This window comes from Drosophila pseudoobscura, chromosome 2 (genome assembly GCF_009870125.1).
Source record: "Drosophila pseudoobscura strain MV-25-SWS-2005 chromosome 2, UCI_Dpse_MV25, whole genome shotgun sequence".
In the NCBI taxonomy this organism is placed as follows: Eukaryota; Metazoa; Arthropoda; class Insecta; order Diptera; family Drosophilidae; genus Drosophila; species Drosophila pseudoobscura.
In genome coordinates this window covers 10,305,394-10,320,826 of record NC_046679.1, presented here as the reverse complement: position 1 = coordinate 10,320,826, position 15,433 = coordinate 10,305,394, and the positions used below count along the sequence as shown (strand labels likewise).

The window sequence follows — 15,433 nt, the reverse complement described above, 5'->3', positions numbered from 1 at the left end:
TCGGGACGGATTTAGGCTCAAACATGTTCCTGATGTCCATTCTCCCACTCAATAGAAATAGTTCACACTGCTGCGGAAAATGGTTTGGTATTGGTATTTTCCCCTACCTCATTTGTTGGGTTATAAAGTTAGAAGTGCAACCTAACCAAGCAACCAAGAAGTGTGTCATGTGGAGTAAAAAAAACCTTTTCAAAACTTTGGCTAAAATGTAACTATTTTACAATATGCTTGAAGAAGGGGATTTCCGGTTTTCTCCATTTCTTTAGAAAAGTTCGAGCTCAGCTTTGAAGCTCTATTAACTCTTTGGCACAAAACTAAAGAAACTATTATTTCAAACCAGATTTCTGATCAGATCAAGGTCATAAATTCAACATCAGCACGCTTTGAGAAAAGTTTAATAAGCAACTTCACGTGTTTCATTCTGAAAAAAGTCCCAAGTCACACTAAATAGTTTCTTTCGTTGGATAGCAGAGTAATCAAATAGGATGGCTGTGGGACCATCCTTCAAAAGGAAGTTATCCGAACTTCGAGCTGCCAGTTGGCAGGCAACCAGAACAATCATAAATGGCTTCTTATACAGATGCAAAATGAAAGGGTAAGTGGACATTGAAGATAATTAAATCATTGTTTTGCTGTAAAAGAAAAATAATTTTAAATTAAATTAAATTTATTTGGGAGTACGATGATTATATTATGTACATATATGGCCTGGTGATTTTTTGTTTCGAAGACAGCCACATTATGATGGAATGTTGCGAATAAAACCAAAGAATCCATTGCGCTTGTAATGTAAACAATTTACAAATATACATTTTGATTGAATTGGTTAATTTCGTCTTATATTGATTAGTTCCGCATGGAACTACTCCTATACCCTCCCATGGATTAATGTGCGACCTTGAACACCAACTTTGTCCTTTTGTATAGATTTTGTATTATTACAACCATAGATAGTATTATATCCAACACGAGAAAACCATTTCGTTTCATATTCCCGAGCTGAGATTCCAATGAAATTGCGGAAACGGAAACAACTAAGAACGCACCAGTGTTCGCTTAATTCCCTTGCTGTGGGCTTTTATGGGCACTTTTATGCCCGATTTTATATGGCCCAAAGTGTTTATGCTTTGTGGGCTGCAGAAGGACATCAGAACCGTTGCGGACAGTTCCCTACGAGACCATACCGACCAGCTTTGGGCATAAGCAATGACGTAAACAGGATATTGTCAGAAATTGTTTACGGCTGGAATTGATAACATTGGGCACAGATCAGATGGCGGCTGTCTTCGGGGGAGGGGACGGGGGGAGGGACAGGGACGGCGCTCGAAAGTCAATCAGAATCACTCAAATGGCGCGTATCCAATAGGCAAAAATGATGACGACATCCCAGCGGAGCGCATAAATTCCGATTTGGCCTCGCTGAGTTATCGCCAGCATTTGCACTGCAAATTACAGATTTTTTGTAGCAGCCAAGCGCCATGGCGGGTGCGCCAATAATATAAAGCTGCCATGACGACGATTTATCTTTATGTTCGAGTATTTCGATTTGATTTGGCTCGTCTATGTCTGGATGGTTCAGGAGGCCTGCACAACTACAATTTAAAGTAACCTGCTAGTTTCGTAAACTCTTTAAGAGACTGGGCACAGGCTCAGTCATAGGCCAAGGTCAGCGAAATGACAGTCTGGCGGGACAGCTTCCACTATTAGTGCAATTGAGACAAGATAATGAACATCAGGCCGAATCAGGCAGACGACCAACTTCTAGAGCTGTAACAGCTGCAGGCGTTTAAATTGGCATCCAGGCGGGGCCACACCAGAGATGGGAGTCGGAGTCGGAGCCGGCTTCCAGTGCACGCCATCTAATTCGAGTCTTTGTCTATGCCCCTGTGTGCCATAAAGTTTCCCACTCTGCCCCACTCATCCACAGATACGAGAACCTCGAGCATCCGTACGATTAGTTGGCCCTGGGCAAGGCAGACATATTTAGCCTTGTCTACCAAACGAGCACAATCGAGTCATTTGTAATCAAAATAAAAGCAACTTTAAGCTAAACTCTTCCCAATTTATAATTCGAAATATTTATGCTCTCCATTTCACTTGAAAAGAAACCCGGAGGGGCTTAATTCAATTTAAAACTAGTTTAAATATTTACACACGTTTTTTCTTTGAAATTTTCAGTAATATTTTCAATTTGTATAGCATCCGAATTTATGGCCCACAGAATGTCAATGAAAATGGGCAATGCTGCCGAAATATACGAGTATTTCTGTTTCTTATTGCCATTCATATGCACTCAGCACTCAATGGCTGTTCGGTCAATAAAAAATAATTGCGATGCTCCCGAAATGTCATAAAATCGTAGTGTCCTGGGCCTCCCGCAAATCTCGGACCGAGAGAATATTGTTCATTCGCCTTGCTGCCCTGGTACGTTCAAGTGTTGACGTCTGCTCTGGGCCATCTGTAATGACAGTCAGAGTCACATGGAATGCTGCGTGGGAATTTGTATCGCCTTGGCTCCCATTTGCTGCAGTGACATTTTTATGACCACAAACCTGTTGAGGCGCCGTGTAATGGCTTAAGAATAAAATAAATTAATTGGCGACCTGATGAAATTACTTCATTAGCTGCTAATTGAATTGACTGTCCTGTGGACTGTGCTGGGGGAAATCAGCCGGAATCGTGCCGGGTAGGTGGGCCCTCGACATGATTAATATTGCATTTTGGCATCGACTAAGCAACAAAACAGCTCCGTTAGAGGGGCGGACAGGCAGACCTCGAGCTGAACAAGAGACAAAACAAGGTTGGCGGACCGGAAACGGGGGTGTGTACATCTTTCCGACCCGAGCTTCCATCGTTCATGTTATGGGAATGGAAGCTTCTTTTCCGGTCCGGCTACTCCCTCCCACTAGCAGCCATTAATCTCAATTTGAAGGGCAAACATTCAATCAACCCAGAGGCGCCTGCCGAGCGGCCTTACTAATTAAAGACACATTAAGGGCTCGTTAAAATTAAAGTGCCATTTAAAGGGCTCAATGGGCCCTGATGCCATGGTTGCTAATTCGAAGAGGATATGCCGACATGCAATTCGAAAACTATTCACAATACGTCAAGGAGGCTGCAATGAGGCACAAAAAAGAAGTAAATGATGCATGCATAAAGCTGAGAGTAAAATGCAGACTCCCAATCGGCCTAGTCGACAGCGGTGAGCACATGACTAAAGCCAATTAAGCCATTCAAAGAATGTTCATTCGAATCTTGGCAACAAAGCAAACCAGCTCCAAAAATAGAAAACAAAATCGTATATGAAGAGATTGTGGATTTTGCTCAATAAACTTTGTTTATCCATAAACATTTTCCTCATTTTAGACGAAATTCTCTATCTGATTTATTTATATTGTTGAGGAATTTGCCGCTGAGTCTCTTTGTGAATGCCAGGTGCAGAAGCAAAGCAAAAACAAAATACATATTTCAATTGAAAAACAATTAAGGCATAGAGTGGCGTTTGGGCCCAAAATGTACACAAAAAAAGAAAAAACTCAATAAAAAATCCGAAATTTTAGTTTTTTAAGTAGCAATTTGCGATATCACTTGGCCATCGTCTACTCTGGTCACATGTACATAGATTAATTCAACGGGTGCGGTACCGATTCTACTATCTGTCTGATCCTTGTTGGTGCTGTGAAGTGAAAGTGCCTGAGATTCCTCTGGCAGTAAAATTGTTCGCAAAGAAGTGCCATTAAAAGCGTTTAATGGCGCGACGGTCTGTAATTAAAATCTTACACGCGCTGTCGCTCCCGTTCGCTTTCTGCAAATGTGCATGTGGATACATGTCGTATACGTGATGTGAGTGAACTCCAATGCCAAATGCCCAATGATGCGACTTTTAAATGCATTTCGAGGCTTTTAATTAAATAGATACAATTTGCATTGCCTTTATTGTATTTAAGAGTGGTCGCTGCCTCTCACTAACCGTTTGCCGTTTTTTGTGGCATTTTTGTTAGCTTGTCTGCCGTTTACATGGTGGAACATTGTCTGTGGCCGGAATATGACACTTGATTTATGGCCGTTTGTTTTTCGCTTTCCAAACAGGCTCATAAATACAGCAGAAATGGCATAACAAATGGCAAATAGTGAGTAACAAATGGCAAATGGCAAGTGGCCCAAAATGTAGAAAAAATCCGCTTTAGTTGCATATAAAGGAGTCGCTCTTATGCAACGCTCAGTGCAGTGATTGCCCACAAGATAGAAGGAGGGCTAATTTAACTGCGCTGCAATCATTGCGTGCACTGCGTATACTTAATATTTCCTGAGGTAAATAATGGCATAGAGATTTGGGGAAAGCAATATCCGTTACCGCTTTTTACATTATCTCCACTCGAGCACAGTACACTATTGTTTCTTTGGTGTGCGTGCCCGGTACCACCGATAAGTCCCTTTTATTGGAAAAGTTTCGAGCAAGGCACCCAGCATTCGACACTTATTTAAATTTATATCCCCGCAAATTGTGCGACGGCTATGGCTGCGGCTCTGGCTGCGCTTGTTGCATTTTAATTAGAAGCGTCGATGCAGACACGGCAATCGATATTCTAAGGCATAGAGGAGGCGTATAAATAACGCTCATAAATCCCAGATCAGGAGCTACGCGGCCACAATTTGACGTCTTGTGGTCACGCCTGTCCGGGCTCTGACAACTGCGGGTGGTATTTCATTCACAGAAAATTCATTAACATTTACAAACGTTTCATTTTTAATGAACTGACAAATCGGGAGGCTGCCCTGACCTCTCGCCAGCCCATACTCGTAAATAAATCTTCACTCTCGCCCAACTCGGCGCGGTCGCATAAATCTTGTTTACAAAATTACACAGAAATTTCTCATGCGTATTTATATGCAAATTAAGATGTTTACAATACTCCCGATTTCTACACTTTGATCCGGGCCAAAAAATGCGACGGCACTCGCTGAGTGGCGCCCGGGAGGTGGTCTGTGGGAGGTGTGAGGGGCCGGGATACAATGAATCATAATTTTATTGACGGATGAGGTATTTGACTCTAGCGTCGGAGGCGGAGACTGTGGCGGTGCCGGCGACGGCGTCGGCGTCGGCGTCGGAAAAGTCCCCTCTTCCACGGAAAATGTCGGAAAACATGCGTATACATATAGAACTGCATGCGAATTTAACAACACAATTATGTTTGTATGTATCTTGGAATGGGGCCAGCGAGTCATGTGAAATTTGGAATGCTCTTTAATGGGTGATGAGACAACAAAAGAGGATCTATGTTTGCAGTTAAATTTAGGAGCTTACTATAAAAATACATTTAATTAGGCAAATTTTATATTTCCACTTAACACAACATCAATCTAAATTTCCAAAGCCCATCATTTCAGAATATCTATCAGCATTTCGCCCTGCCAAAGTCCTTCCTCTTTGAGTATGTTTTTAAAATTGTATCTCCACCCACAAGCGGCATGCCACAATAATCATTCCCAGTATTAGTCGTTCGACTAAATGTTTCTGGAACCGTCTTGACTTAACAGCTTGTTTTCCGTGTCGGCGTAAATCAAATGCCACTTTGTTGAACTGCCACGACTCTCCGAACTCTCAGCCACGTCTCCCCTTTCGTCTGGCCCTGATGCGGGGAAAATTCAATCAAAATATTATTGCTCGTGGTACAAATGGGAAGCGTCGACGAAGTCGTCACGTCACTCTTGGCTTCGCTCCGAGGCTATGCCTTCGATACCCCTGCCACAGAGCCACATGTCCTGTCCGACGCCCCCTAGATGGGTTGTTCGGCGTCGGGTTTTCATGGCTTGTTTACAATTAATTAGGATTGTTATGTCGCCGTTCGATTCAACAATTTCTTTGTGCTTTGCGTTACTTTTTAACAGCCCGTCATAAATTTGCGGTCTGTTTTGGTAGCGAAAATTACGGGAAGACGTATCCGCCCTGCATTTATAGCTCACGTCACGCCCACGCCAAGCCGATGGATCAGCATTCGCATCGGTTTCCCATTGGATACACAGTCTCAAGTTGAATGCTCCAAAGTTTCCATTAATTAGCAATCTTTTGCACTCAGAGACTCGGAATCTTTTTCTCCGCCTTCTTCAGAAATCCGATTTCTCTTTCCGAAACTGATTCAAAAGGTAGTTTCACAGCCAACGGTTAATATGCATGAATGGTCGATGTTGGGTTATTGCCATTTCCAATACCATACCAAACTAAACTAAAACAAAGCCTTCCGTATTCCACATTTAGTGCAGTGAGTGACAGTTTAATGCTTTGTGATTCTTGTATACGAGTGTGTTCAATGAATCATAACATCGCCGCCTGTCATATGATATTACCTGAATATCATTCTAAGCTCTTCGTCGGAGTCACTGTTGCCACAAGTCGAACGTATGTGTCTGAACAACTTGATTGAATATTTTAAAATCGCATAAAACACAAATACATTTATACATTTGTGTGCGAATAATCAATGACACGTGCCATTTGATGAACTGACTTGTTTTTTCTTTGGTTTTTTGCTTAAATCGATGGGCCCCACCCACGATTCGTTTTGTACATCATTTTTTCCATACTTATTATTAATAAAAAAGTATTCGCACGATTTGTATTAGAGAACTAGTTTTTATAGCCTTCCAAGGCAGTTATTTATTGTGTATCTCTTTTTGAAATTTGTGGATCTCAATTTGCAAGGAAAGAAAAATGATAAATAATAAAATATATTCAGTAGTAATAAATTTTATATTTCTATAGAGTGCACAATGGCTAATCCATATAAATTCCACCTTTTCTGTTGAGGATGATATATAAATATATAAATATACCTTATACATATGAAAATTGAAATGAGGCGGTGCAAATCCCATGCAAATCTCTATTAGTAAAAATACATTTCAGAAATTCCGCATGCTACCAGAATTTTTTGTGGCTCTTTTAAAATACAAATGGAAAACTTTATACGCTGCAAGAACATGCCAAATTCAAAGCTGACTTAATATCTATGCACATACATACAGGACATACATATACGTACAGGTATTTTCGTGGGCCAGTTACGAGCAAATATATGCCCAGTGGGCTGTTACAAATTTGACCAAAGTGCATACTAAATTCAGAATATTTTTCAGAATATTCTTGGATACGTACGTGAGGAGAGGGCCTGTGGGCTTGTCGTTGTCTTCGTTGCGTTGGTTCCAAAACCATTGCGGTCTAGGTCTTGAGGCAATGGATCGAAAAGTCAGTAAAAATATTCTATTGAATGTGTCCGAACTTCGAACAGACGACATGCAAAAAGCCCCAATAAATATGTAGATAGTTCTAATGAATTGGTTTGTAAGCTACGCCTAATCCCTCGTCAGTTTCACCGGAAGGAGCACATACATACAGACATATGTATGTATGTATATCCTGCTACACTGTGGAAAAAATCTTCGTAGAGAAAATTCAGGATTAGCCACTAAGAAAATTGTCATAAATGTTATGGTTTATACTTGAATGGTAAACAAATTATTATTTTTTTCTGTGCATCCATTGCCTAGGATAGCACGAGTCGGCAATTGAATTTCGTTTAGTTGGTTCTTTGGCAATCTAACCGCATTGTACTCGATTTTCCCTGTCAAACCCGATCAAATTCCTCTTTTATGAGCACACACCCACGAGCAGTAACTAAGTGCAAAATGCTGCCAACAATGCCACTTCCCATTGCCAGGACACCGCCCACGAGTGTGGCAAGTAAAGAGAGGGGGCCAGGCACTGTATCGAGTAAATATCAAGTAGATGCACAGACCCAACCCGAGCCAAAAAGTCAAGCATATCAAATCGTAGCCGCATGCCTCGCCTTAGCATAAATCCCGAATGGCAGTATCCCCGCACCCGTACGTGCCAGGCGGAGCTGGAGCAGCCCAGACATCAAGCTACGCACTGCCCGACATGTTCGGCATCCCGAATAATCGTACGTGTGAAGGCATGTGTTCTTTTAGGTATTGCCACACGCTGTGACTTGTTTAAGAGATATCGGAGCAAATTCCCAAGGACACTCTAATTGCAGCTTGTCCGGCAGGCAAACGGGGTCTTAATTGGTAGAGGGTTATGCAAAGCAATCACTGCCCATTAAGTGGCTCGGTCAGTTTTTTTCAGCTACTATACTCGTAAATTCTGTTTAATTTTCCCATCGATTGCGACCAAGGCCCGGGGCCACATGGATCGCTGGCCGCGAAAAGTAGGCAACGATATTTTACGGCTTAATTGCCGCGGCCTCACGATGCACCACGCCCACCTCATAACGGCCATATGTGTATGGGTGTTTGGGTGTATATTCTGAATATAGTGAATATCGCCACACATCGTCCATTTGAATTGCAAACATGGCTCATACATATAAATGAAATTGAGAGTTTATGGCATAGTCACGGGCTTATTCGGCTGCCATCGTCCTGCCATCGTCCTGGAGAGAATTGCTTATTTATTTCATATTTATGCGTTATGACGGTCTCTGGGGCTGTGTGGGAGTTCGTGATATGAACAAAGACGTATTAGTGGGTTTAAAATAAGAGGGAACGGCTTTTAGGCCGTCGCGTAAATTGAATGCCTCAATTGCTTTCAGTCTGCCTGCCAGTCGTGGTGCTGTGGGGCCATCGAGACAAGTGATAGTAAATTTGCACAAATGAAACGCACTCAAATTTATTGCGTGGTTGCCAAGAATCGGGTATCTATCTGTATCTTTTTCTCTGTCTGCGTGTTGGTATATGGTTGTTTTTGGCAAGGCCATAAAAATGATGAAGTTCATCGAAACTATTTGACAGCCTTTGACTTTTATGTCGCACAAATGATGCCCATCCACCAATTTGTGGGTAAAGGTCTAGCCCGAGGCCCCGACCCAGACCCAGACCCAGACTCAGACCCGTTATTGTTGACGGCTATAAAAAGGAGAACGTATGGGCGTGTGTTGCCGATTACCATCTTGTACGAGTATATGGCATTCAGAACTTAACAATATTGTCTAAACAGAAACATAAGCACACAGCCTTAACTAGCATTAAATACTTTTGCTGAAGTTCCTGCGTTGTTAAGTCACCTGAATTGTTTTCATAAACTAAGACTAATTTGCTATAGAAATAGTTGGCTCCGGGTAGGGTAAAAGTTTGAGTATGACATAACAGTACCACAAACTAATCTGTTGTCTGTGAGAAAGGAAAAAACCCCCTTCAAAGTTGTTATTAAATGTTGAGGAATAACTTTCAAAGTCTGCTTTACCACTACATGCCATTCAGACGGGAGAAGTTAGAAAACTAAATCATAAACAATAGAGTTTTCCAACACACTTTAGGACAAATTATAACTTCCCAGAGGAGGAAAAAACCTCAACAAAAAATCCATATCTCGTCGAATAGTGATGGAAAATCATCTGTTTAATACCTAAATATATTATTATAGCTGGCTTCCAGAACTAAAATTCGTAGTTTAGTACTTGTTCAAATCCAAATCAAGGCAGATTCAGATGGTAGTTTATAGAGACCAGAAGGAAACTTTTTTCTGTGCGAATACCTGAGAAGCTCTACATATTTCTAGTGGCTGTTTTGCATGTCTACTGTTCGGACACATTCAACAGAATATTTTTCCAATCCATTTGTTTTTTATTTTGTTTACTTTTCACCCTATATTACTTTTTTTCATCATGTCGTTACTCCACACGAAGTGTACCAATTCTCATTGGACTTATTTTGCATAATGGACACCCGGAACTGTATAAAACGATTGCGAGATTCTGTTTATTCTGTTTAAAAATGTTCCTTTTAGATCCATCTTTCCCCTTTACTTGGCAAAAACAATCATTGTGAAATCTTTCACCAGTTCGGCGTAGTTTTGCTTAGTTTCACAACACATTTCCCTTTAATGGGTTGAGAGTATTTAAATTATTCACTTAAATCTGAAGACAATAAGTTATTTTGCCAGTACATTTCTGTGGGGCAAATGCGACTTTAATGCACTTCAAGTTAAGTTCATGAAATGGCCGAGGTTTTGAGGAATGCTTCTGTTAAAGTTTCGTAAGATCTGAGGCAGGAATGAAAGCCCAGTTTGCATGACTTGGTAAATATGCTGCAAAATATTGTGGTGACCAGTTGTAGACCACAGAGTGCAGCTGGAAAGTGCACATTAATTCCCAGAAATTAGTTTGAATTACGTTAACTTTCTGTGGCAACAGTTATTCATGGTTGTCACATCTGGCCCGCATATGCTGCAGTTTATGAATTAAGAGCCATTTATTTCTGGGGCACCCACAACATTTAGTTGCCTGGGGCGAATTAATTGCATTTTGTGGAATTAAAACTAGATGCGACGCTATGCTAATTAGTCAGCCACTCACACATTCAACCACATACTCCTACCCGTACTCACCCCGTGCGTGGACATGCACTCAGCAGCTTCGAACGAATGCTGTCCGTCGTTCGCTGGTCTCATTTTGGGTGTCTAGACTCCAGAATCCGGAGCGAGGAGCTTATTTGTGCTCTTGATAGACATCTTAATTGCTCGGGATTATGATGCGGAGGGAGATGCTCTCTGTTTTAAGTGCAGCACGCGCCCGGCTCCGAGTAGCATTCATTAGTCAGACGTGCGTTGAACCCGTTTTTTTATAATATCCCAATCATATCCCACATCCCAGTGACACAGCCAAAGACAGTTGAAGAAATACGAGTAGAACAGACTAGTTTATTGGGACTGGGAAAGGTCTGACCATGACCATGACCATTGATCTATCTACAGCTATGTTCGTAAATTATGACTATGGACAACTAATTGACCGAACTTGGAATATTTGTCTAGAAACAAAAGCAAGCTGGAGAGGACTTGCTGCTCATATCACAGTAGTGTGTCTGCCGCCCGGACCGAGCCCGGTAAGCGGCTCCTCAGTAGCCGGCTCGCTCACTCGAGACCTCGCCTGAGCTCGTCCTGGTCTGTGGCTTGTGGCTGCCTTTGCGTCTGGCACGCCAATTCAATTTGGCCCTGAGACTCTTGAGGGCACTGGAGCTCTTGAGCGCTTTCGCTTTTGGCTTGCGCACTTTGCCATTTGCCTCGTTTGCCACACCGCCAATATCTACGCCCCCTGGCTGCGAGAGCTGATGGCCTCCCCGCGTTATACGCGTCAGTTTCAGGCGGGACCGAGAGACTCCCACATCGTCTGCCCCCGACTGACAGCTCAGCTCATCAATGGAGCACATGGGTGGTTGCAGCTGCAATTGCATTTGTGTCGCTGCTGCCTGCTCCTCCGGCCACTGTAAGTCCGCCTCCAGCAGCGAGTGGGCATCGCCCACCGATGACAACTGCGATATTTGCGATTGCAGAGTGCGACGTGGGTGCGAGTGCGGATGCGGATGGGACTGCTGTTCAAACAGATCCTGCCTGCTGCGATTCTGTGCCTGGCTCTGAATCTGACTCTGACTCTGACTCGGAATCTGACTCTGCGAGCTGTCCAAGGAGATGCGATTCAGGCGCTGAGAGGAGCGCCCCAGATTGCCCGCGGCCCCATTGCTGCTGCCATTTAGCACGGTTGTCGTAGTTGTCGTCGTAGATGTCATCGTTGTGCGAACGCTATCCTGCAGGGGGAGGGGGAGATGGATAGCAGGACACTGCAACAGAAATTCCAATGGCAGCTGCATTAATATTCACCGTTGTGTGCAGCCGTAGAGATCCCGTCTGATTGCGCCTCAGCGCGCTGTAGGTGTGGGGCAGTCCCCGGCTGGGGTTCTTGCCCGAGAGTCCAAAGTGGCGCGCCAAGGTTACCTGCGGGCGGATTGGCTTCAGTCACTCAGGGGAAGCAATTAAGTGGCACCAGCAGAATCTCACCTTGAAGGCCTCGCGGAACTTGTGGCTCATGATGTTGTACAGTAGCGGATTGATGCAGGTGGAGAGGAAGTAGAGCACGCCGGAGGTGTAGTCGAGAACGCTGAACACATCGTTGAACCACTGGGACTCTATGCCCGAGGAGGAGCCATAAACCGCCATCAATCTCTGTGCATGAAAGGGAGCCCAGCAGATGAAGAAGGCCACCGCTACAGCCACTGTCGAAGCGAAGAGAAGAGCAGAACGGAAGTAGAAAACCATACATTATCCCGGCTCCCACAAAGATGCCATCGGCAGATCTCCCCAGCTTACCCAGCATCCGGATGACGCGCGTCTGGGCGCTTATGCCACGGTTAACGTCGAAGCACCGTCGTGGTAGTGCCTGCAGCAGACGGCTCCTCTTCAGCTTCACCCCGATGAGGACGTACAGCACACAGATGGCTGTCATGGGACCGCCAAAGAAGAGGAAGCCCGACACAGCAAACACATGGGCAAAGAAGTCGTTTTTCATCTGTCGCAGGAGTGTAAAAAAATATAAAATATATACATATATCATTGCAAAACGATATGGAAATATAATGTTACAGCCAGAGCCGGAGGGCTCTTGGCATTCGGAAGCGTAGACTATCAATTTGATTGCTGCTAATTGACTCAACCCACATATACGTATATGGCAGCTATTTCTTTAAAAGGTTTAAAATATAGGGAAAAAAACGATATAAATCTCTCCCATATTTTACAAAGTTTGCATAACTAATTTTACTTTTTTGTCTTTCGTTCTTTGCACTTTTTTATTCAGGCTATCTAACTTTTTCTAGCTTGGTATCTTGATTTAGAATACAGCTTATAGTCATATTTTAATGTTTATTATTAGTCCGTCGGATTTATTTATTTTAAGACAACTTTATGCCTCTCTATGAATAGTCTGTGGTATTTATAATCTAATAAGCTTGGAACAGTTCCAGTTGCATATTTAATTGCTTCACCAATGGTTCCATCTTTAATCGGACAATTCTATTCTCTTAGGCTCTTTTAGGGTCTAAAATGTATTTTACAAATTGATTGCGTAATACTTTCCGACCCTTCATTAAGCCATCGAATGGCATAAATATTTTCCTGAAATCCTGACATATAATCGGTACTACCGACAACAATTAAAGAGTTTCCACAGATATGTTTGGGCGTATAAAGCGCCATCAATCATACCGTGCACGACGATCCCACGCCCTGCACCACCACCGAGAACTGGATGGCCTGTGGGAGGGCCAGCAAGAGGGCGGCAATCCAGATGGCAAATATGAACTTAACGGCGCGCGACAGCTTGGACATTGTGTGTTGCCTGTGTGGGTGAATTCAGAAGCAATTAAGCGGGAGAAGGGATAGTGGGACGGGACGGAGTGGGTTAATAAAGCTCACCTGAACGGATGACAAATGGCAATGTAGCGCTCCACTGTGAAGGCGGTTATGGTAAGGACCGTGGCATTAGCCGCTGTTTCCGAGAAAACGCTCTCTAGGATGCAGATAGTATCGCTGAATGGATAGCTGTCAGGGTGCCAGAGATTGTACAGATCCTGGGGCATGCCTGTGAGACAAACAAACGCAATCAGTTGCAGCCAGCTATATGGTACGTGACTGTGTGGACGCAGACCCACCTGAGCAGAGAAGGATCATGTCGGATACCGCCAGGTTGAACAGGTAAAAGTTCGTGGCCGTGTGCATAAAGTTGTTGCGAGAGATCACTATGCAGGTTATGAGATTGCCCAGCACCCCGGCGACGAAGATGAGGCCATAGCCCACACTCAGAGCGGCCAGGAGGGACATTGGGGGTAGCGCCTCCTGTGTTCCCAGGCCCTGCAGTAGGCTTGTGAGGTTATCCGCCGAAATGTTCAGCTCTTGCGTCAGATTAAAGAGGAACTTCTCGTTTTGAAACATCTGAAAGTCGGCTGCCAGGGGGCTGAAGCTGGATGTGTTTACGGGCAGCATCTTGACTGCCATGGACCTGGACGAGTGTTTATTTTTCCTTTTGTATCGTTTTAAATTCGAATTGATGGAAGTTTGCGCTTTGTCGTTTTTTCAGACGGTTTTTCTGCTTATGTCTTTTCGATTGAAGGTTTCTCGCAAACAATGTTTTCATAATGCCCCGAACTGGGGCTCATCAAATTCGTCTTAGGCCAGAGCCAGTGACAACCTGTTGTCATGGGTGCGGGATTAGCTTGAGAGGGCGTGTGAGTGTCTGTGTGTGTCCTTGTTTACCTGGCATCCTGTGGCATGGGCAGATGGGCAGTCAGGTGACTCCTAGGAAAAGACGCAGAACAGGCCAGGTGGTGGCTGAAAATTAATTTGAATTTCTAAGTGGCATTTAGTCAAAATATTTGTACACAATTTAGGTGTACTCAAGATGAATTTGAGGATATTTCTCCAGGGATCCCAGGGACCTTACGGAGCAAACAAATTAAACTGCTCTGCTCTCAAGGTCATCCCAGTGGAGCGACTGTGAGCTGGGTGGAACTGCTGGAGCACTCCTAATGGGCGACTAAAACATTCACATAGTTGTACTCCATTCATGATGAGTATCTCGGGCCGTTGATGGTGACCGCTGTTGACCGTTTTTGGCAGGGTTTATTATCATTATCATACGAGTATAGAGCTTGGGTTGCTACAAAATATGCACGGTTCAAGAATGCTGTCGAATTTGGTTTTATTATTTTGTATATTCAATCAAACTGGTTTTCGTTTTCGGTTTTCGGTTTCTGTTTTTTGTTATTTTTTGTTTTTGCTGCGGTGTCTAACGCCCGTACGTCGACTGTGTAGCATCTCACCAAAATTATGCACTGCCCCTACCCATTAAGTGTTTGTATGTTCGCATAGATTTGCATATTCCATGTCACTCGTCTGATTAAGACTCACAGATCGACTGAGAGACTGAGACACACACACTACCACTACGCCATTGCAACATACGGAGCATTACGGGGCGCGGGTCAACGAATCTCCGACTCTGCAGAGATGATCTTGGCAATTAACAGATTCCTCGGATTCGATATTGCAACTCTGACACACTGCGTTTTGCACTCCGCCTAATGACAATTAATTATACGTTTTTTTCGCTCTGCTGGGCTGGCTATCGTTTGTGCATTTAAAACACGTTTAATTTAAATTTATCAAACGATGCCTGCCACATTTTTGCGAATGCATTTATTTTTTATTATTTTGAACTTTTTGATTTTTGTCACTTTTTGTTCATTATTGCTGCTGTCTTGCTCGTCCATTGCACTCAACCTGCTGTCTCTCTCTCTGTCCGCCTCCTTTTGTCTCTTTTTATTCTAATGCATTATTGCTAATACGGTTTTACCATGTGCTAAGTGTTGATTAATGACCGTACGCTGTGGGGGTTGGTTAGCACACACTCGCAATTATATTGGCCGACTACAAGATCATATGAACGTACAACGATTCTTGGAGGCACAATAATGACGGAAAACACGCGCTACCAGTACGCCGCAATTCGTCCGGTTCTTTCCCCTGAGCTTCGTTCCGCAATCGTGACAGCGACAGAAACTGGCCGCAGCATCCGAGAGACTGAATTTG

At 43.5% G+C, this 15,433-nt stretch overlaps 1 protein-coding gene across 3 annotated transcripts; it reads right to left on the bottom strand.

The window, feature by feature from the left end:
- Positions 1 to 10,694: 10,694 nt before the first annotated feature.
- Positions 10,695 to 15,433, bottom strand: PK2-R2 (Pyrokinin 2 receptor 2). 3 transcript variants are annotated; one of them, XM_033376489.1, is made up of 9 exons: positions 15,198 to 15,433; positions 14,099 to 14,173; positions 13,498 to 14,033; positions 13,262 to 13,427; positions 13,052 to 13,184; positions 12,158 to 12,356; positions 11,849 to 12,063; positions 11,672 to 11,785; positions 10,695 to 11,598 (listed from the first exon to the last, which is right to left on the bottom strand). In XM_033376489.1, the coding sequence occupies exons 3-9, from the start codon at positions 13,838 to 13,840 to the stop codon at positions 10,912 to 10,914; spliced, it is 1,857 nt and encodes a 618-aa protein (XP_033232380.1). In that variant the 5' UTR covers positions 13,841 to 14,033; positions 14,099 to 14,173; positions 15,198 to 15,433; the 3' UTR covers positions 10,695 to 10,911. The 3 variants fall into 3 exon arrangements, with proteins under 3 accessions (XP_033232380.1, XP_003736463.3, XP_001358395.2); XM_003736415.3 differs by having other exon boundaries at positions 14,099 to 14,140; XM_001358358.4 differs by having other exon boundaries at positions 13,498 to 14,173.